The sequence below is a fragment of the Peromyscus maniculatus genome, chromosome 4 (assembly GCF_049852395.1).
Source record: "Peromyscus maniculatus bairdii isolate BWxNUB_F1_BW_parent chromosome 4, HU_Pman_BW_mat_3.1, whole genome shotgun sequence".
Classification (NCBI taxonomy): domain Eukaryota; kingdom Metazoa; phylum Chordata; class Mammalia; order Rodentia; family Cricetidae; genus Peromyscus; species Peromyscus maniculatus.
This window is the reverse complement of record NC_134855.1, coordinates 137,994,144-138,016,753: the sequence shown is the minus strand read 5'-3', so window position 1 is coordinate 138,016,753 and position 22,610 is coordinate 137,994,144. Positions and strand designations below refer to the sequence as shown.

The window sequence follows — 22,610 nt, the reverse complement described above, 5'->3', positions numbered from 1 at the left end:
CTCATGGATTCTCCAGATGATTACAAAGTTAGGCTCACATCTAGGGAATCAGATATTCTAATCTCAAGGAATAAACCCAGATTCAATCACTATCAGCATTTGTGCATAAAAAACATTATACAGTGCTCACACTAAGCCCATAAATTCTGCTCAGAGTAAAGGACATCACTGAACAGGATGTTTTCCTGGCAAGTGCTTTATTTAGCAGAGCAGAAAATCTCTCTTTATTCTTGTAACTCAAGAACCTTACAAGACAGACTATCTAAGTTTAGCATGGTAACACATGCTTCTCTGGGTCAACTTCCATTACTCCCCTCACAGCTGCAGTGACGGGGCTCACTGACCATCTCTGCCATTATTCTGAGAGCTCTGAAGCGAGGCCCACATCTTGTGTGAACCTGTATCACTAGCGCCTGGTACAGAACTCAAACACCTCATGACCTCTCATCATACACATCTGTAAGATCTAACAACCTCTAAAACCAGCTACAAGAAATCAGAAAAATACCTTTTCCTTAGTTTTTTTTTTTAAACTAACATCTTCTGTCAATCACACCTAGTAGATAAAACTTTTATTTTTGTTTTCGATTCTTGAGAAGTTTTAATTTTGCTTGTTTTGTAAATCAGAGAATTAATTAGTACACGTGTAAATGCTAACAGACTGTTTTAAACACAGCTCACCGTAATCCCTTAGGAGAGCCTGAGCAGGCCTCTCACTATCAGGCGTCGTAGGTTCTGTGCTTCCTCCACTTGCTGAACTAATGCCACTATTAGTGCGACTATGACTCTTCAGGTTGTTTTCTCCACCACCCTAGCCAAATGAAATGAACCAAGATGAACAGTTTACAAGTATAAAAATAAGTTATTAAAAATTTGTTAGATAACCAAGTGATGGTGGTGCATGCCTTTAATCCTAGCACTTGGGAAGCAGAGGCAGGCGGTTCTCTGAGTTCAAGGCCAGCCTGGTCTACAAATCAAGTTTCAGGACAACCAGGGCTACACAGAGAAACCATCTTGAAAAACCAAAACAAACAAAAATTGTTTAGAGTCGGGGCTGTGGCTCAGGAGTACAGCACCTGCCTCACAAGCATGAGGCCCTAGGTTCATCGCAGTAATGCAAACCTAACAGGCTAGCTAGCAAAGGTGGTAGATACACAGAGAAACAGACAAGGGGTTGGAATCACTGTGGGGTTGTTGCTCTAATGCCATCTGTTAAAAGGGTATACAGGGTTTGATAACTACAGGTATCCATACTGGGTCTCCCATGCTGTTTTTCAAAGGGCCACCTCAGAGCCCTTTACATACACTACAGTTCACTAGTTAATAACTGAGTCATTAAGGAAAATACTTGAAGTGCCTCTGGAACAAAACCTCTGAACAGGAATATAAATTTCAAATAAAGACAATATGGGGCTAGGAGATTATCTCAGTCAATAAAGTGTTTACCACTCAAGCATGAAGACCAGAATTTGATCCACAGAACCTACTTTAAAAAAAAAAAAAAAAAAAAAAAGCTAGAGGGAAAGAAGGGTAAGAGCACTCACTTACAAGCATGAAAACCTCAGTTCAAATCCCTAGACCTATGTAAAAAGCTGGTCATGGCCACCCACATGTCTATAATGACAGCACTGTGCAGGGTGGAAACAGGAGCATCACTGGGCTTGTTGGCTGCCAGTTTAGCTCCAGGATCATCAAAGACGTGGTCGTAAGGCAATAAGGCAAAGCAATAGTGCAGAATACCTGACATCCTCCAAGGTCACCTCCACCTATACCCATTTGGGTGCGCGCACACACACACACACACACACACACACACACACACACACACACACACCAGCAACTTTTAGATGTAGTTGTACCATAGAGTACAAACAATAAAATAACTACAGTTAGTATAAATTCCCATACACAGAAGAGCAAATAAACCCATTTGTTAAAGATTTCTTGTAACTTTCCCCACATAAACAGAACCTGCTGTATCCAAATCAGTACATTATTAGCCATCTACTAGAACATTAATGAATTTCATTAATAATTTTTTCATTTCTCCAGCTCACCCCATTATACCTTACTACTTCCCCATACCTCAACCTACCCCAAGTGTAATGATCACATATCTAGAAGGAAGAAGCAAGAGACACTGTCCATCTCTAGGGAGATTTTAAGTAATGGTGCTTTGGGCACCTGTACACTTCTGTCTACAGGAACTACAATAAAGATAGCAGATCTTACAGGTAGTCTTATATCTGTTAGGGATAGAAGGAACTAGGAAGTCCTTTCCTAGAATATTCGGACAAAACTATCCCAGCTGGGTTTCTGTCATGCAGGATTCCCCCTAGGACCTGATGAGGTACTGAACAAGCAAAAATCTCAAAATGTGTGATGTTTTAAAAAAGGACCATTCTGAGTCTATAAGATGAAATTTATGAACAAAACACCTTTAAAAACCAGGTGTGGCTAGTGGAAGCCCATGAACTGTAGACTAGTGACTGTGGAGCCCCCATGGGACTGGACTAGACCCTCTGGATACTGAAGATGGTTGTTTGGCTTGAACTATTTGGGGGGCACCCAGGGAGGTGAATCAGGATCCATCCCTGGTGCACGGGCAGGTTTTTAGGAATTCGGTGCCTGTGGCATGACGCCCTGCACAGCCTTGGTGCAATGGGAAGGGGCTTGGACCTGCCTAGGCTCAGTGTGCCGGGCTCTGCAGACTCCCCATGGGAGACCTTGATTTGGGAGATGTGGGGATGTGGGGTAGCTTGGGAGAGAGGGCTGGAGGGTGGGAGGAGGGAGGAAGTGGGATCTGTAGGTGGTATGTGGAGTGAGTAGAAAATTTCTTAATAAAGAAAAATGGGAAAAACAAACAAACAGGTGTGGGGGTGCACATATGTGAAGACAGAAGGACCAAGAGTTTAAGGTCATCTTCAGCTAAATACACAGTTTGAGACTTGCCTGGGCTACATGTGAGACTGCCTCAAAAAATAAAACAATGGGTTGAGGATACAGCTCAGAGGTAGACAGTTTGGTTAGCATGTGTGAGGCCCTAGGTTCAGTTCCAGCACTGTTAAGTATGATTTAGATAAAATCAGAAACAGATATTCTATGACATTATATAAGCTTCTTACCATCTCCATTTGGCAACCAATGGCTTCTAAAAGTGCAGAATCCTGAACAATATTTAACATTGCTCCTGCAATAACAAAACAAACAAAGCAGTTTACATGACATATAATTACAGTCAATAGCTCAGTCAGAGCAAATATTTGGAGCCAGGAGTGGTCATACACATAACCCTAGCACTCGGAGGCCTGAGGCAGGAAGGCTGCTATCAGCTAAAAACACTTGGGCTATACAAGACACTGTGTCTCTTCCCCTCCCCCTAAAAAAAAGAAAGGAGAAATTTTGGCAAAGCATTCCTGAAATTCTCTGAAGATTATGAATAAATATATTGATGGGTTAAAAAAAAAAAAGATAATGCTTTATAAGTCCCCAAATTCTGATATGCCTGCAAAGACTGTATTTTTATTGGGTGGGAGGTGCATGCATATTCACGCCACAGTGTATGTAGATGTTAAATGACAACTTTCAGGAATCAGTTCTTTCCTTCCAAAGTAGGATCCAGGAATGAAGCGCAGGTCATCAGTTTTGCAAGGCAAGAACTTTTAACCCAATGAACCATCTTGCTGACCAACTCCAAAGCATCCCCTCTCCCCCAAATGCACTGGATTAAACTTTTTACATTCTTTTCTTTCTGACAATACCATCCATGTGAACATTATTTTTTTTTCCTCTCTGGTTTAAAATATTCTTATAACATGGAAAATTTATATGCACTTCCCAAGTACAGAATTTGCATGGCTCCACTTCTCTTGCTTCCAGTTTTCCTCCTTGGCTTTTTTTCTTCTTCTACAACGATGTGAGCACTAACACAAAAAGGTGTGTGTTACCTCCTGTTCCTTCAGCTCCTTGTCAAACTAAACAATTCACAATCACTACTGAGTCCACCTTCCTACTGCCTACCTACCAGACCAGACTTCCTAAGCAATCACCCCAACTACTGGAAGGAAAAAAGGAAGAGAGGGAAGGAAGCTAGGACAAAGGGGTGGGGAGGGGCACCATAAACAAGACAACTCAATGCTTTCTATCCCTCATCTCATCTCCTTAAGTCTTCTTTTTTAATTGCTTACTACATTTATTTATTTATTTAACTTATTTGGGGAGAAAAAGGCTATGTGCATACCATGGCATTGTGTAGAGGTCAAAGGACAGCTAGAAAGAACCAGTTTTCTCCTTTCACCATGTGGGACCTGCGGATCAAACTCAGGTCTGTGAATCTTGGTGGCAAGCATCTTTAACCACTGAGCTATCTTGCCAGATCCCCTTAAATCTTTCTATAAAAAGCAAAAAACAAAAACAAAAAAAAACTCTACTTCTGACTCAGAATCCTAAGAGTTGTATCAGGCTTAGGATCCTCTCACTTGTGTCCCCAGCAGGCCTGTGGTCATTAGTACCTGGGTTTCACTTAGCAAAAAAAAAAACAAGCAAACAATCAAACAAACTGAACACAAACCTAGTATCATTTGGGTGTTGTTAGGGTCCGTTTCTGTTTGCAAGGCACCTATTAGTATATTCACAAGTCTCAACTTCAAGGACAGAAAAGTTATTGGTTTATCATAAGAAGAGCTGTCATCATTACTAAACTTTCCTTCTAGGACCACCTGGAGAAAAAAACAAATACTTCACATCAGCTCTTGTACATGACGCCCATTTAGAAACAGCAGGAGGGGACAGAAGGTGAACAGGCTAATGAGCTAATGGTCCAAGCTTCCAGTCTAATTGTCACTCCCATTCAACACCTGTAATCAGATGTCATTAGCTACAGACACATTAATAGTAAGTCAAGGCATGTTGGCACTTTCAAAAGAAGAAATACCCAAACCAGAAAAAATTCATTAATCTATTAGAAATATGTACTTATCCATTGAAATGTATATTTTAAAATAATCATTTATTTATGTAATGTTGAGGCAGGGTCTCACTGTATAGCCCTGGCTGGCCTCAAACCCACAAAGCTCCATCTGCCTCTGCCTCCAAGTGCTGGGATTAAAGGCCTGTGTGGGCACGCAGGGCTAAAAGGTCACTTTTCTAAAGCTCCTGTTCCATTTTGTTAAAAGTACAATTTGACTTAAATTAGCATAAAAAAAACAGTATATAGAATACAAAAAAAACGTTAATAATGGTTGGCAGGATGCTGAGACAGAAGGGTTTCAAGTTTACAACCAAACTGGGCTTCCTAGCAAGACTATGCATCATGAAAAAGGGGGGGGGGGTATATTTAAAGAAACATTACCTCAGATCTGACTGTGCCAAAATGGTGAGGAAGGGGCAACAAAGAAAGCAGGATATTAATGGAGGATCTTCTCAATTCTGTTGGATTTACATAGCTTTTGAATTTTGAGAGTTCTCTGCCAAAAGATAAAAAGTTATTAGCATTTTTCAGTTAAAGAGTATTTTTACCTACTGCCAAATATATACTGTGCCATTTTTTCCCCACAATCCAAGCATATATGAGGACTTCTATGTTACACTATTACTTGGATATATGAGAACATCTATGTCACACAAGTACTGAATTAAGCTAGAATTTGACTGAAAATGTAAGGCCTACATTATAACAGTAGGATCTCAGGCTGGGTTTTTTCTGACCCATCTAGACCAAGCCAGAAAGGATCCAGTAAGCCCATGGTCATATCAGAACTGAAGGCATTCAGGGATTGGGAGGGTTTGGATGCTCTCTACTCAATTTAATGTAGCCTGGGTCCCACTGGACTGTGAAAACAACTAGACAGGATAAATTAGCAAACAAGAGGAAGTAAAACAGACCAAGCCAAACTACACAACTAACATGTAGTAGAAAAATGACAGCTTACCTGTCAGGCAAAATGGTTTCAAGAGCTGAAATAAAGTAAGGAACCACAACATCAATCCCTTTCAAGTCACAGCAGAACAAAGGAGGGGAGTTTAGAATAACGCTGGCCAAGACAGGATGGCACACATAATCATTTATCTGCAAACCTTGAATTAAAAGCATGTAAAATCTAGGAAAGCAAGAAAAAAATTTTCAACAAACTGCTAATCAAATATTTCCAGAATTATCAATATTTTCTATATAGTGATCTGAAGAGCCTTTGTCCACTCTTCACTCTAGTATATAGACTTTAAAGGTACTACTAGGATTCAACAATTCAGAATCATAGATCTGTAGCTATTACACTTTTTTAAAGTTTTAAATTTTTGTAACTCAAATTACAGGTGCCTACAAACGAGGCACCCATAACAAAGCAAATGTCTGGTTACTTATCAATAAATTGATGAATTCTAAAGCAATAAATTTTTGCAGTATTCCAATCCTAGGAAACAGAGGTGAGTTTGTATCTTTTCCTTCCTCCATCCACTGCTTCTGAGAGGTTAGTGAGAGAAAAGAACCACACTAAACTCTGCATTCATCATAACATGAAAACTGTGCAAAGAGTCCTTTGAGGAATCTACCTGCACATATCTTCCTTACCCTACAAGCCCCAACCGAGCCACTAAGCATTAAGAGCAACTGCACTTCTGTACTCTTCTTACCACTAGACACTACTTTCTTCTCTGCGAAACTCTTTGGAAACAATCTTCTCATTCACTGGGGCCTGTTCAACTCTTTTAAATCTATCTCCTGTGCATACATAGAATTAAACTAAAAACAGGAAACTTAGTGTGCAGCTCTGGATAAATATCCTACAAGCCAGAAATGCAAGACTGAAACTTAAATACATCATTTGTCCTCTCACAAATCTGCTAAGCTTGTCTCATGACCCCTCACCCAGTCTTCTGGACTAGACAGAAAGCTCATGTTCATAGCTTTCTCCCTTTTTTTTTTTTTTTATTTATTATGTATACAGTGAGTATTCTGCCTGCAAGCCAGAAGAGGGCAGCAGATCTTATTGTAGATGGTTGTGAGTCATCATGTGGGTGCTGGGAATTGAACTCAGGACCTCTGGAAGAACAGCCAGTGTGTTTAACCTCTGAGCCATCTCTCCAGCCCATAGCTTTCTCCTTTATTGCTACTGATATAATTCGGGATATCTATCCAGCCCAAAATCTCCCTCAGAGAAACAGGTCCTCCTCATGAGCAGTAAGCTCCAGCACCCTATGTGACCTTCCCTCACAGATATATGCAACTAGAGCAGAGACAGAAGCCTAATCAATCAGATCTTCTTTCCCAAGAATCTTACATGATTTCAGAGATGTTAACTGACCCCACTGGTCATAGACCAAGGCTCTGACCACCAGGAACTTGGCCGCACACTGAGTAGAAGGGAAAGGATCTACAGAGAAAAATGAAGCACTCTGAGGAGACAAGCGGCACAGGAAGCACGAGAGCTGCTCTGGTCCCTCAATGCCTTCCAGACCCTGGCTCCTGCTTTTTCTAGTCCTTGCTGTACTGCTTCATCTTAGACTCTGTTCAGTATCACTAGCGTCTTGTAATTTATTCACTGACTTAAACCAGATTTCAAGATAAGAGCCCATGGTCAAGGTTGTTCTGACCAGTACACACCATGTTTTTCTATGTCTTATGTTTCAGATGTGGTTCCCTCTGCTAGGAGTCAATTGACCTAATCTTTCCTGAGCAGCACAGGTATCTCAATGTTCTACTTGAGTGTAACCTTACTTAAGCCGCTGTATAGGTAAATAGTGGAGAAGACCAAAGCAGAATCAAAAATTATAAATTTAGGAAGAATAACAAAATCTGAAGGGCCGGCCGGGCGGTAGTGGCGCACGCCTTTAATCCCAGCACTCGGGAGGCAGAGCCAGGCAGATCCCTGTGAGTTCGAGGCCAGCCTGGGCTACCAAGTGAGCTCCAGGAAAGGCGCAAAGCTACGCAGAGAAACCCTGTCTCGAAAAACCAAAAAAAAAAAAAAAAAAAAAAAAAAAAAATCTGAAGGGCCATGGTGAGAACAGAGTGGAGAGAGAAATAAGAGGGTCAAATGCTACAAGGCAGGAGTTGAATAATCAACTCAACACAGAGTAAGCAAAAGCCAATGATGCCTAGGTTCTGGCCTGAGCAGCTAAATGGACAACAGAGCCACTCACAGATGGTGAAAGCCAGAGATTTGGGAAAGATAATCCTACCCAACTTCCAAAAGTGTAAACACTACCCAACCTTTCTAAATCCAGCACAAACATCTAATAATATGCAGAACTCTTTACTGAGCCCTGTAGGCTAAGTCTGGGCTGCTACTTCCTCCCAACACTCAAAACCATTTATCTGTGTATGTGTCTCTCTCCTGCCAACTTCTGGTTCCTACTGAATCACTGTTATTTTTGCATGAACCTATTCACCACAGTCACTAAACTCCTTAAAGATTCACAGCTGACTTATTTTTGGACTGTATACAGAACCTAATGTTGTGCCAAAAATCTATTAACAAACTATTTTGGTGCTTCCAATCTCTCCAGAATTTATAAATGATAGAGTAAGTAATAGTTCTAGAATAGAACCTTAGAAGTCTTTACCAGATCTGATGGGGCAGATAAAATGGAAGATTCAAGCAAGTTTCAATTACATAAAGACACTGGCAGGCATTTCAGACCAATAATAGCTTATTGAATTAGCCTACCAAGCCATGCCACAATAGTGTTTCACCATCAAATGATATAAATGCAAAAATAAACAAAAAATTCTAAAACCTGGATAAATAAGCTGGCAGAATCTCTTCTCCAGTCTTCTTGCTACAAAAAATTCTACATAATGTCCCACAAGCCTCAGCTCTTCCTGCTTCATAGTTATCAGGAAATTCACTTGCATCAAACACAGGATTGGAAACCATGGTGTCTGTGGACATTTGGGACCCTTTTCGTCGAAACTCCATGCTAGCTTGTGTTGCAATGGCTGGGGAGAGAAAAGGAGCATTTTATTACTTTTGTCAAAATGCCAAATAGGCTCATGGGACCCTGGACACAAAGATCAAATACTAGTGTCATTACATAACTACTTCAATAGAATCCAATAATGCTTTTGTTTAGCAACTATGTCTTAATTTTTTAAAAAGGGCTCTCTGGCATCTTCTTTGAAATGGGTAACAATTTACAATAGCATTGTCAACTTAACAGATTCTACAAAAAGGATTTTTTCATTGAGTTTCTAGTCAGAAGACTACAATAGTATACATCTGAATACAGATATATACAGAATTTGCCTTTTCTATTATTTATTTTCTGTTTTTTTTTTCCTCCTTCTGTAGAATGATGCTTAACCATTAAGAAGAGTAACAACTACAATTTACACAATTAACCCAAATGGACAAAGTAATTAAGAGGGCAACTATATGCCAGTTTGAATACGGCAGGTAAGGATGAGAACTGAGTAAAGGAGGAAGAGAGGGCATTCCCACCCCCCGCCCCCAACACACACCAAAGAGCTGCCCAACCAAGCAAATGAGAATGAATTTTAACAACCACAGACAGCAGCAAACTTGAGGTTGATAAATCAGAAAACTGGGTTGGTAAGGAGGATCATGGTCATTCGTTGTCACCAAAACGGAAGCCCTTCGAAAGTTGCTTTTAACAAAAGATTTCATAGCACACAGATCATTCTGAAATCTTTTATTACTCTACATAAAATGTTTAAATTGTTTTGTAATGATAGGAGTCTTAATAGATGCAGAGTCAAGCATAAATCTTTATGCAACTTCCCATGAGCCATTTTAGTCCTGAATAAGCTATCCAGCAATAATACATTTGGAAAACACTACATGCAGAATGCATACAAATCAAACACTAAATCTGTATAAAAATAAGCTTAAAGCTTAAAAAAAAGAAAAATAAAGAAAAGAAGAAAAGAAAAAAAGCCAAAACACAGTTAGTGCAAAGTCCTGGAATTCATGACATGACCAGACTAGTATACAGAAATAATGGGATTGATTCAGGCAGATTAATTTGCTTTTGCCAACAATCTTCCCCATTCAAAACACAGAAAAAATATTTTTCTTCCCAAGTGCAAAAACTACAATAGACAATGACAATCAAAAATTTTAATGGAATTATGGAAAAAATAAAAACATGACTGCAATTAAGGAGAAGCTTCTGGTTCCTACTTACAAGATTTATAAGAAAGAAGAATTTGGATAAAAGATGCTGCAAGATAATAGAAATAAATGGAAACAAATCAAAGGACAGCAGTAATTATAAAATACTTTAAAGATGGTGAAATTTTACAATAAATTAAGAAGCTTTTTTAGCTTTTTAAAAGTTAGATTTAAAGTTTTATGATACCACAAGCTAGTTCAAAAGCATAGGAAATTGTGCATTCAGGTCCAAAATTATGATTTTTGTATCATGCAAAACAATGAACAAAGAAAAATTACATAGCTACAAAGAATTGAGGTTTTGAACTGCCCATAACGTGCATTAAAATTTTTAGTTCATTAACCCTTCCCAGCTCAATGTTACTTTTATAAAGCATAGTGCATCAGGTAAATTGAAAGCTAACAAGTTCAAAGAAGCAAATACTTGAGGTAAAGGTGAACTGCATGGCAGAATTCCCTGATGGCAGCCAGTACTTAGAAAATATCCCAACCCCTCCACCTCCCATCCAAGACTTCAAGACTGGCACCCAAGAGCACTCTAAATTCACTTTAACTATTTGGACACCTCAAATGTCCTGGGTAATGTAACAGCCTTTAGCAAGTCTGGACATACACAGGAGGAGTGTCTCTCCTTCTTCCACCAGGCAGAAGACTAAGAATGAAGGGAGAGTGAGATGTTACTCACTCGCCATTTGAATTCTGGTTCTATCTTCTAGTGCAGTGAGCAAACAAAGCTGTTACAAACTCCCCAGAGACAGAAATCTCTCGATTCTCATTATACAAGCCCAGCAGAAAGCAGCAGACTGAGGCATGCTAGACTCAAGAGATTGCAAAGCCAACAGCTCCACACTCAACAGGTTGTGTTGTAAGAATTATACCTTACCAAAAATAAATAAATAAATAAATAAATAAAAGGCTGACTCACGCTGGACAATACCATCTAAATTAGTAAACATGGTTCAGAAAATTCAAAATATATAGCACATAAAACATAATGAAAATATACTGTGAATGGTTTTTTAGACTTTTCATTTAATCAAGTTCATGAATAAAACCATAATGTGGAAAATATAAAGTACCTACATTTGAACAAAATAAAGCAAGCAAAAGAATCTCTAACTCATTCATGCAGCCTCACATCCCATAACATCTTCATACTTAAAATTTTTCTAAATTATTTAAAAGATTTGTAAAAACATCCAAAATAATTACACTTATAAAATATTCACAGGCATAAACCTAGCTGTGAATGAGTTTCTGAGAAAAAGCAGAGACCCTATGAACACTGTTAATTTTATCAATGAATTCAACAGTCTCCTTGGAGACTAATACTATCAGAAAATAATACTATCAGAAATCTTTTTACCTCATCTGTCTCCAACCCTTGTAGAAAAGTATTTTTTAGAAAACAACTAATGCACTCATTAATGCATAAACATGGGACCTGGCACATACTAACAGCAGCTCAATAAATGCCAGCCACTATTATTATTCAACTGTGTAAGACAGATGATAAACATTCAAAACATTCTGCCCTGCTTCATCCATCCATCTGGCACTTGTTCCAAGCATAATAGTAAGATGACAAAATAAATCCAATTTCATTTAGACAATTTCATTCTACAGTAAAATCTAATGAAGATACTGGGGTTGATTTATTGATTCTCTACAAATCTTACAAAGTTATAGAGCAGATCGTATTTTCTCTATACTAAAACCTAAGAGGTTAGAGTCTACCACAAAGAAAACAGAAAATTCCTGATATTTACATGTAATGATGATTAAATGGCTGTGAAAAACCTAAGATAACATTTCAATGAGTAAATTTTCACTCAAAATCTTTAATTGTCCATATATCTATTATTATTCTGGCTGACATGAAGGGAATTTCCAGATCACCTACAAAAAGGAATTTGATTCAACAAAAAGTGGCTAACCTGAAGTGTCCCTAATAAAACCAGACAAAGGGTCAAACTTCTAAAGTATACATAAAAAGGACAGATAGGAATGCTTCACAAGTTTCTATTGGTTCAGCTGGAAGGGGTTAAGCACAATATATTGCTTGGTGAGAAACAGAGTGCTTTTCAAGAACCATATTAATCTTGCAGGTAGGAAAGACTAAAGAGAAAGAAACAGAAAGGGAATAATGACTACATGTTTCTGGGCATATTTACCAGTCATGCTGCTGTCTCTGTTTATTCCATTATGGAGTTTGCAGTGAACAAATGCTGCATCGAATAACCACGATCCAAAGAGATTCAAGATGCTGTTAACTTTTGGTCTCCGAGGGGCAGGCAGCGGCCTGGGTTCTGAACTAGTCTGATTTGGACTTGACAGAGGAGAAGTGGAGGATGCCTGGTGCTGGACTTTCGAACTGTGAACAGTAGTAACCTACCAGAAGAACACAAGTAAGTGTCCGCAGTCATGAAAAGTTGGAGCAAGTTGAGGACTTGTAAAAGTTATGCTTCACATCAAAACAATGATGAAGGTTCTTACTGCAGTCGTCTTCATGGTGGCCTTATTCACAGTAACAGCCCGGTGCCTGCGGTTATGTGGTGGTGTGGTATTCACAGCAGTGCTCTGAGGCATACTTAATCTATTCACGGGTGTTGGGGGAGCGCTGTCTGATCTCGGTCGAGAAATGCCTTTTGAAAAAAAAAAAAAAAGGTTTTGTTTTTAAGAAAGATGGAGCTGCCCCCTAAGATTCACATACCTTTTCTTCTGAGTAATAGAGCCCTATTTCAGTTGGACAGGGAAGCCAGAACAAATGACCACACTTTCAAGCTTCCCTTACAACAGGGGGTGGCCATGTTTAAGTTTAGAGAAGTAGGTGACTATTGGATAGTCTCCCAGAAAATCTTACAAAAGACAAGCAGGTTTCCCTGTCCTTCCTGACTCCTGGAGTAAGCTCCTGGGCTCCTCATGAATGAAGGCCACAACAAAATGGACAGCCACCAGACAGAAGGGCCTTGATCCATGACAGTGAAGAAACTACTACAGCAACCACACTGCCTGGCCTGCCTCACACATGTGGAAACAAACTTACGTGTCAACCATGGAGAGCTTAGGCTGTTACGTGGCAGCAATCTAATCAGAACAAGTATGTTTTTTCTATTTTTAAAAATTTTAATAAACTTTATTATTCAAAGCAGAGGCAGAGGCAGGCAGATCTCTGTGAGTTCAAGGCCAGCCTGGTCTACAAAGGAAGTTCCAGGACAGCCAGGGCTACACAGAGACACCCTGTCTCAAAAAAATCTACCAAACAAAAAACCAAAATTAACCTGAAACCGAAGTCTACACATCTCAATGACCATTTAGCCATTCTGTACAATCCAGTCTAGAGCTTCTCACTGTATTTTACATTTTCACTATCAAACATTTTTGTGCACTTATTCACCACCAAAAACAAAAAAATTCCATGACAGAGGAAAAACCCTCAACTATATGATACATTTAACACATATACATATCAATTGTTTTAGAAAATGACAGCGATTAAATATCACTCCTTTTCAACCGATTAAAAATACACAAAAAGATACCGTTTTTGTGTGTCTTTCCTATGAAAAACTAAAAACTGGTTCACAAAAGGTAGCTTACCAATGATATCCATGAAAAAAGTCACTTGAGCATTTTAAACTATTTTTGTGGGTAACTCGTGGAATGAGTTAAGCAATTTACAATCTGTTCTGTAAATTATTTGTGTCTTTTCTCCATCTATCTTAGCTTACTGTCCTTTTCATGGTGTTTTGTTAGATTTATAAAAAGACAGTAGCATTCTAGCTATCACTATTTGCTGAAAATCATTTTTCCTAAATTGTTATTTGCCACGAAGTTTGTTCCTCTTTCTCTAGACTTTCCTAAGAGCTTCCAGCATTAAACTGTAGAATAAAATATCTAAACACAGTTCTTCAAACATCTAAGAAACATACACAAAATTCACCTAAGAATGCATCCACCAGACAGCTGATTCCGCGCATGGCACGAAAGAATATCTGAGGCAGATGTTTAAGGCATGGGTACTGGCTCAGCTCCTGCGGCATCCCACTCACACTCAGGAACTGTTCCTGAAACTTGGGGGTTGAGCTTATAATGGCTGGGTTACTCAGATCCACAGGATTACTAGTGAAAAGGAGAAAGAATTAATTACACACTTAGAAATGTCTATAGCAATAAAAATGCATGCAATCCAATTTAAAAATTAGGACTATCACCCACACATGGTGACGCACACCTCTAACCTCATCACTTTGGAGGCAGAGGCAGGCAGATCTGTGAGTTTGAGGCCAGTCTAAGCTATACAGTGAGTTAATTCCAGGACAGCCAGGACTCCAGAGGGCAACTGTCTCAAAAAAACAAGAAACAAACAAAACAAGAAAAAAAGAACAGGACTATTTGTGCCTGTTTCTTTGACGTGAAGAGGAAACTGAATTTATTTGATGAGTTAGGGACATGAATGCTTCTCTACAGGCCAGCCTGGTCTATAGAGCGAATTCAGGACAGCTCGAGCATTATACAGATAAACCCTCTCAGGAGAAAAAAAAAGAAAAGAGAGAGAGGAATATTTTTTTTTCTTATGTTTGGAACTAAGTAATAGAAAACTAAAGTCAACAAGAAGTTCACAGAGAAAATTTTAATATAAACATCTATCTTAGCTGAGCTGTGGTGGCACTTGCCTTTAATCCCAGCACTTACTTGAAAGGCAGAGACAGGCAGATTTCTGTGAGTTCGAGGCCAGCCTGGTCTACAGAGTGAGTTCCAGGACAACCAGAGCTACACAGTGAAACCCTGTGTCAAAAAACCAAAAACCGAAAACCAAACACCAACAAAAAATACCAAACAAACCTGTCTGTGTGTTTGGACATACCAACAAGTGCAAGTAAGAATAACATTGGTAAAATCAACGGGAACTGTGGTGTTTTCCAGGAAAAAGATGACGCTACCATACTAAACAAGATTCTGTTTATAGTCCACATCGCTTTCAGCCCTCTTCCCAGGAAATCTGCCAATGGACAGTGGCCCCTCCTGAGTAATCCTCACTTAAACAAAGACATAAAACTTATCCAAAGGGAGTCCATCCAAAGGTCTGTGAGAAAATCACGACCACTTTAGCCTAAATAACAAAAGTAATTTGGTCTAATGTATCTCTTTTGGGGAGTCTGAGCAAAGGGAATGCTCCAGTAACCTAAAAGAGCTAGAAGTGGAGCTGCACAGTGTTCACAGCTGTTCACACTGAATCACATACTCCTGAAAGGCACGGGGATCCAGACAGCCAGAGATAGTATACATGTATAAGAAAAGTAAGAAAGCTGAGAAAGAGAAGTCTAAGTCTTCTTGATTCAAGAATAAGATTAAAGGCTTGACTGTGTGTGTGTGTGTGTGTGTGTGTGTGTGTATGTATGTGTGTGTGTGACAGAGAGAGAGAGAGAGAGAGAGAGACAGACAGACAGACAGACAGACAGACAGACAGATAGACCTAGGTTTCTATTATTTATAAGGAAACAACCCCTGACTAAAATATCAATGTCATCCCAAGAACAAAACTAAAGCCTAACAGATCAATTAGGAATGGAGAAATTAGAAAATATTATGCAACAAATTTTTAATTAAAAGAAATTATTTTTTGGAAACAGGGTCTTAACAATGAAGTTAAAGAATAGTGTGAAACTCACTACATAGCCCAAACAGGTTTCAAACTTGTGATGCTCCTGCCTCATATAAGGATATAGCAACATAAAAAAAGGCTAGCTTCCCACTATCTTAGCAATGCTTAAAAACAATGATGTAAGAAATATGCCAACTTTGTGAATAAAGTACTCCTGTTAGCTATGTAAGAGTCTTAAAAAGAGGACTGCAGGGTGACTGAGCACAGCGGCTCAATACCCAGTACTCAGAAAGCTAAGGTAAGGATGGTAAGTTCAAGGCCAGCCTGAGCTACACAGCAAGGCCCAGTCTCAAAAAGATAAATAATAAAGGAAGGAAGTATGTCTCAGTAGTAGACTACATGCTTAGCATGTCAAACCCAAGTTCAATTCCTAGCACCAAATCAACAAGATGTTTGAAAAGAGGCTAGAAAGATGGCTCAATGGTCCAAAGTGCATAATGCTCTTTCAGAGGACCTGAGTTGGGTCCCCAGCATCCACACTGTGACTCACAACCTCCTATACTTCAGTTCCGTAGATGTGATGCTTTCTTTTGCCATTTAAGGATACCCAAATACACAGCATACACTCACACACAGAAATACACACACATACACATAAGTAAAAAAAAAAATTTTATTCAAAAGTGGATCCTAGATATACCACAGTTCTTATATTTGGTAGAGGCTAGGTATCTTCTACTTTCCTCTTCCTCCTCTGTTCTCTTTCTAAAATTTTTATTTCATTGAGCCAGTGAGATGGCTGTGGGATAAAGCACTTGCCACCCACTGGATGACGCAAACATGATGGCTTAAGTTCAATCTACAGAACCCATGTAAAGGAGGAAAGAAGCAACTTTACAAGGTCAGCTTTGGGGCTTCACACATGTGCCATGGCACAGGTATCTACACACACACACACACACACACCTTAATATATACACAATAAATAAATGTCATTTTTAAAGAAAAGAAATAGCAGGAGGGGAGGGAGATTTACTCTTCAGTGAAATTTAAGGTTTATTTTTCAGTGAAATTTTAAACAAAGCTGCTAGAGAGCACTGAGATCAAGACTGATGAACCAGTACTGACAGAGAGGAGCATGGCATGGTGACATGGTCTCTAAAGAATGTGACAAAAGTCCTGGGAGAGACAGCATCATCTAAGATGCAGTAACAAGCAAGAAAACAAATTTCTAGAGAGGGTTCCAAGAACAGCTGAGGGAACGGAGAGAGCAGGAGACGTACACTGCAGATATGCATCGTAATGGAGACATGTATGTGTCCATTCAGCTCCCTCCAATGGACTGTACTTAGCACTCACATGCCACATTCCAACAGAAGCAGTGTGACTCTTGCCCTAAGATACTTACTAGGTAAAGAACACATGAAATAACATGACAATACCTTAACATGTGCAAAAATCGAAACCATGTTTGTGCAACACACTCATTGTCCATTTCTGGAGGGATCAGATTGGCATCTTCATCAGGAACTTTAAACGGAGGAAATGAAGGGCCGTATGTAAAGCGGAGCAATCTGGAAAACAGAGCCACACACCACTAAGTCCATTTCTCTCTTTTAGGTTCTTGTTTCGTTTTTCTTTTGATGGTATGGAGAACTGAACCTAGCTCCAACATTCTAGGCAAGCACTCTTCCACTGAGCTATTTTAATTTAATTCAATCCCAGTTCATTTTAATTTCTTACTTCAAGACAGATAAGATCTCACTCAATTGCAGAAGCTAGCCATGAACTTCTGATCCTACTGGCTCTTCCTAATTAACAAAGAGATAGTCCTATACCATCAGATCCAGCTACCATGTCCATTATTAACAAAATTAAACATATATTCAACCATTATATGAGAAAACGGACTAAACATACCTTAGCAAAGTGAAAAAGCTGTAATGAAAACCCTGATTTGTAAAAATGATAAACTGCAAGGGATTTCCAGCTTTTAAAAGATGATTTAAACTTTTATCTGAAATATTCACACTATTTAACTTACTATTTATATTACTTGCAAGTAATAAATTATGTATGTTTGTTATTGTACCTATAGAATTACATCATTAAACATGGAAGTAGTATATAAATTATTTCTTTCTTGTTGTTTTGTTTGGATGGTAGTGGCTTTTGTGTTTGTCTTTTTGAGACAGGGTCTTACTATGTAGCTCTGGTTAGCATGGAACTCACTATGTAGAGCCAGGCTGGACTCAAACTCAAGAGATCTGCCTGCTCCTTTCTCCTGAATGCTGAGATTAAAGGTATGTGCTATCACACTCAGCTTTCTATTATTTTTAAAAAATTGATATCACTGTAAATCCTTCAATAAACTAAGGTATAATTTATTCACAACAATTTCACATGAAGTTCAGAATTTAGTATTTATATGCTTAGAATATAGTACATTTTTATGATGTACCATAAAAACTAACTGAATTCAACAACTTAGTTATTTACTTAATAGTAATATTCTACATGTACTAGGACTTTTCAAAGCCATTTGACTCAATTACTCTGTATCTAAGGTTTTTATCTTAATAAAACACCAAAATATATATAAAACTGTATAAAGTATTCCTTCAACAAAATTTCTAAAGTTAAAAAAAACTCAGAACAGCATATTTATCAAAATATTTAATAGAAATTATTAAATTATCTAAGAATATAAAGCTAACTAAAAATGCAACCTCAAAAATTATTTACAAATAAATACAGGGAATTAAAATGACTTGAATCGGGCATCAAATAAAAAATAGGTTACAATACTATCTCAAACTGGTTTTTTGTTTTGTTTAGTTTTAATAATTTATTTGTTTTTATTTATATGCATTGGTGTTTTATCTACATATATGTCTATTTGAGAATGTTGGATCCCTTGGAACTGGAGTTAGACAGTTGTAGGCTGCCATGTGGGTGCTGGGAATTGAACACAGTCCTCTGGAAGAGCAGCCAGTGCTCTTAACTGCTGAGCCATCTCTCCAGCACCGTTTTGTTTTTAATAAAAGGGAACTAGATAGGGGAATACATTAAAAAACATTTCCATACATTTAAAAACTTTTATTTTGGGGTTTTTTGTTTGTTTGTTTGTTTGTTTGTTTCAAGACAGGATTTCTCTGTGTAGCTTTGGAGCCTGTCCTGGAACTTAACTCTGTAGACCAGGCTGGCCTCGAACTCAAAGAGATCCGCCTGCCTCTGCCTCCCGAGTGATGGAATTAAAGGCATGTGCCACCATCGCCTGGCTTAAAAACATTTTTAAGTGATGGAATGTTTCTTTCATTCTACATTTTCCAATTTTTCGATTATCAGTACATATTGCTTTTGCATCAAAACTAATTAAAAGAAGACACAGTATTAGCCATCACTATGACATACCACAATGTGGGGGTCAGAGAACAACTCTGGAATCTGTTCTCTCCTTTCACCTTTTACATGGGTTTTGGGGATTAAACTCAGGTTGTGAGGCATGGCAAGTGCCTAAACCATGAGCCATCTCCCTGAGTTCTTTATTTCTTTTATTTTTGGTTGTGAGCCTAGCCTTTAATGGCTGAGCCATCTCTCCAGCCCCTTTATTTCTTTTAAATTGGTGTAGTCTATAAAGTACAATAATGATAGGTCCAGGCTTTTCAAAATACATTCCATGAACCCCATAAAGACACAGAACCAGAGAAGAGTTGCCCCAAGGTCAGAAGGATGAGGAAGACAATGACCTACCTGGAAGTAAGTGCACAGATGACCTTGCTCCACTGCTCCACCACTGCAGGGTGGTGCCTCCAGTTAGCCACCATCTCCTTGGCTGTCTTCCAATAAGGAGGTGTTGGGAAGCACCGGGTGCAAGCTAGTAACCAAACTTCAAAGAGAACACCAATCAGCTTCTCTGCTAGATTCTCAGCAATGCCACCTAGCCAATGAAAAGAAACATATCTTTGGCATACTCATTTTTAAAACAGACTCTTTCATTCATTGTATAGGAAACTGATCAAAAATTAAATAGTTGTAATGTTAATATCAATTTTTTTAATAACTAAATTGAGATGCTTAGGAGCAAGCTCCTATGAAGGAATCACAGAGAACATCAATGATTACTTGTTGAGAATTTTCAAACTGCCCTGCTAATTTTTAGTGCAGATCTTAAGGTTCCAGCTAAGGGAAAAGGAAAAGGAGAAAAGAACAGAAAAAGGAGAAAGGAAAAGATGAATGCCAACAATAAGTGACCACTAGAAGTCACCTTCCATGCCAAGTAGTTCACACATGACCTCACATAATCTCATTTATTTCTGCAGGACAGGTATTTGTAAATACCTATTAGCTTTTTGTTTAAAGACACGGTCCTGTAATATAACTCAAGTTAACCTGAAACTTAACTATGTGGCAAAGGGTAACCCCGAACTTCCAATCTTTCTGTTTCTACCTCTCCAGTGCTGGGGTTATAGGTGTGAGCCACCTTGCCAGTATGTCCCCATTCCATACAGCTAATGAAAAAGGAATCAGAACAAATACCAAGGTCTTCTGACTCCAAAGTTTGCAACAAAATGCTCCAGGTGCTTAAAGCTGCCCCTGAGTGGAGAAAGACAAAAGGAAAGCTAAGCTATGGCACCAGACAAGGGCAAACTTTAAACAGAATGCAGAGCTGTCCTTCCAGTCAAAGTCCTGAAACCAGAAGGGGCAGTGGACTTTACTCTGCACAGCTCAAAAAAGTAAAGTTAGGACTAGAAGGAAAAGTAATTAGAATGCACATAACAAGCAAGCAAAATCAAAGTTCCAATAATAAAGAGCCCAAAGAGGGGCAAAGTTGCCTGACTCACACTTCTGAGATCAGTCACTGGCATGGGGGACCAATAGCAGAGGGCCAATGAATCAGTGCTGTGACTGGCAAGCTACTGTCAACACCAGATCGTATTCCTACAGGGTCCTTTCCCACATTACAATTCCTTGATTCCTTCTAAACATTTCCTTGGTCACTGCATCTATCTGACAACATAAGCATGCTAACTTACATTAGTAGAGAGAATATAAAGAGAATAAGAACAACAGAACCTGGAAATCGAATATCAATTTATAGTTTATGTATACTCTGCTTTAATGTACAAAGCAGGGCTTCTGAAATACTGCAAAACTACATGAAACTAGAGGCTTTTAATGGCTAGCCAATAAATGTCATACTTTCAAACCAAACACCTTAAGACTTTGTAGGTTTTATTTGCCAAATAAGATGTTTTCTGGGCTGGGGGTAAAGCTCAGTCTCAGTGGTTAAGTACTTGTTCAGCATGGACAAGGCCCCAGGCCATTTCTTTAAGTACCTCAGGGGACAAAAACAAAAGGCATCTCACTATCATCACTATCAAGCATTTAGACTCTACTTTGATAAGAACTTTTTCATCCAATACATTATCTGTAGAACCTAATTTAGCATTTTCTGTTCCTATAGAGGCTCCATACCACTGCACAAAACAAGCTGTTGTTCCTATCCTTCTCCAATATGCTTGATTACAAATCTTTCTTTACATTAGCAAAATAATCACTAAAGGTAAAATAACCTAGACACATACATAGAAACTCTTTTTTTTTTTTTTTTTTTTTTCAAGACAGGGTTTCTCTGTGTAGCTGTGGCTGTCCTAGAACTCAATTTGTAGATCAGGCTGGCCTGAAACTCAAGAGATCTACCTGCCTCTGCCTCCCAAGTGCTGGTATTAAAAGTGTGTGCTACCACACCCAGCCCATATTGTTTCTTTCCAGTACAAACTGGTACTTTGGTTTGTCAACAGTCTTACCAAAATTTAAAATTGCACTGATTCTATCACTCACTGAGTTTAAATGTGAACTATATTTTGAGTACAGAAACATAAGGGGGAAAACGTCATTAACAAACCTTGAACAGTTGGTGGGGCCAGAAGTATGTCATTAATTTGCAGAAGAAACAACAGCAAGACTTCCCAGGTTTCTCGAGCCATGATGGATGACTCACGGGCCAGTTTCTGAATGGCTCTCAGAACCTGTAAGCATAGTCGGATCTGACTGGAGCCCTGTTCCTGTCTGAAGAAGACAGACAGATATCACTGACAGGCCTGGAAGAGAGACAGCAACAGCCAAAGAACAGGAAACTTACTGACGCAGAACAGTGGTCCAATGACATTACCTAAGCATCAGTGGGCAGGGCTAAGCACAACTCTCCTCAGTGGACAGCTAGTTCCCCCCACTATTCAGTTCAGCACCCTGAGATCTCTACCTGCCTCTCCTGTGAGAAACTAGCTTCTGTGAGAAAGAGAAAACTAGAATGTAGACTGCACCTCTGGATTTTCTTTTTGAAATGTGTCTGGCACATAACAGCAGATATTCAACTAGTTTCTGCTAGATGAGTACATACCTAGTTTGTACCTTTGCTCTTCACACTGGAGCAGAAAAGCCCTTATATTCTTTTTCAATTTTCTGAAACACACATTTACAAGAATTCTTCAAGTTTTTACAGTTTTCCCAGTCACCTTAAAAGCTGACATCTGTTACAAGGCCCAATGGAGTGTCTAAAATTGATAAGCCATGCCAGCATTTCCTCAGAGAAGAAGACCTGCTACTATTGCTCTACTAAAAACACAGGCATTCCAAAGGGATCCAAGGGTTCCTCAAACAACAGCTGCAAAATTCTCTTTAGTTAGAACATTTTTGCTCCTTAAGAGAAGACTTGCTAAGTGGAGTGGTGCACGCCTTCAATATCAACACTTGGGAGGCAGAGGCAAGTGGATCTCGATGAGTTCAAGGCCAGCCTGGTCTACAGAGCGAGTTCCAGGACAGGCAGAGCTACATATAGTAAGACTCTGTCTTGAAAGGGGGGAAGAGGAGGA

The 22,610-nt window shown here is 38.9% G+C and overlaps 1 protein-coding gene across 16 annotated transcripts in view; it reads right to left on the bottom strand.

Annotated features, from left to right (window-relative positions):
* The window catches only part of Ralgapb (Ral GTPase activating protein non-catalytic subunit beta), a 91,236-nt gene that overhangs the window by 47,101 nt on the left and 21,525 nt on the right, over positions 1–22,610 (bottom strand). For 10 of the 16 annotated variants that reach the window (XM_076571092.1, XM_076571086.1, XM_076571089.1 and 7 more), the window contains exons 4-15: positions 21,644–21,807; positions 19,489–19,675; positions 17,178–17,309; positions 14,074–14,252; positions 12,627–12,775; positions 12,305–12,521; positions 8,734–8,935; positions 5,931–6,098; positions 5,351–5,465; positions 4,571–4,718; positions 3,126–3,190; positions 682–811 (exon numbers count right to left, since the gene is read on the bottom strand). In XM_076571092.1, the coding sequence (XP_076427207.1) occupies positions 682–811; positions 3,126–3,190; positions 4,571–4,718; positions 5,351–5,465; positions 5,931–6,098; positions 8,734–8,935; positions 12,305–12,521; positions 12,627–12,775; positions 14,074–14,252; positions 17,178–17,309; positions 19,489–19,675; positions 21,644–21,807 (1,856 nt within the window). Of the gene's footprint in view, positions 1–681; positions 812–3,125; positions 3,191–4,570; positions 4,719–5,350; positions 5,466–5,930; positions 6,099–8,733; positions 8,936–10,143; positions 10,180–12,304; positions 12,522–12,626; positions 12,776–14,073; positions 14,253–17,177; positions 17,310–19,488; positions 19,676–21,643; positions 21,840–22,610 lie in introns of all 16 variants that reach the window. The other 6 variants (XM_042276687.2, XM_042276692.2, XM_042276689.2 and 3 more) reach the window with 3 other exon arrangements.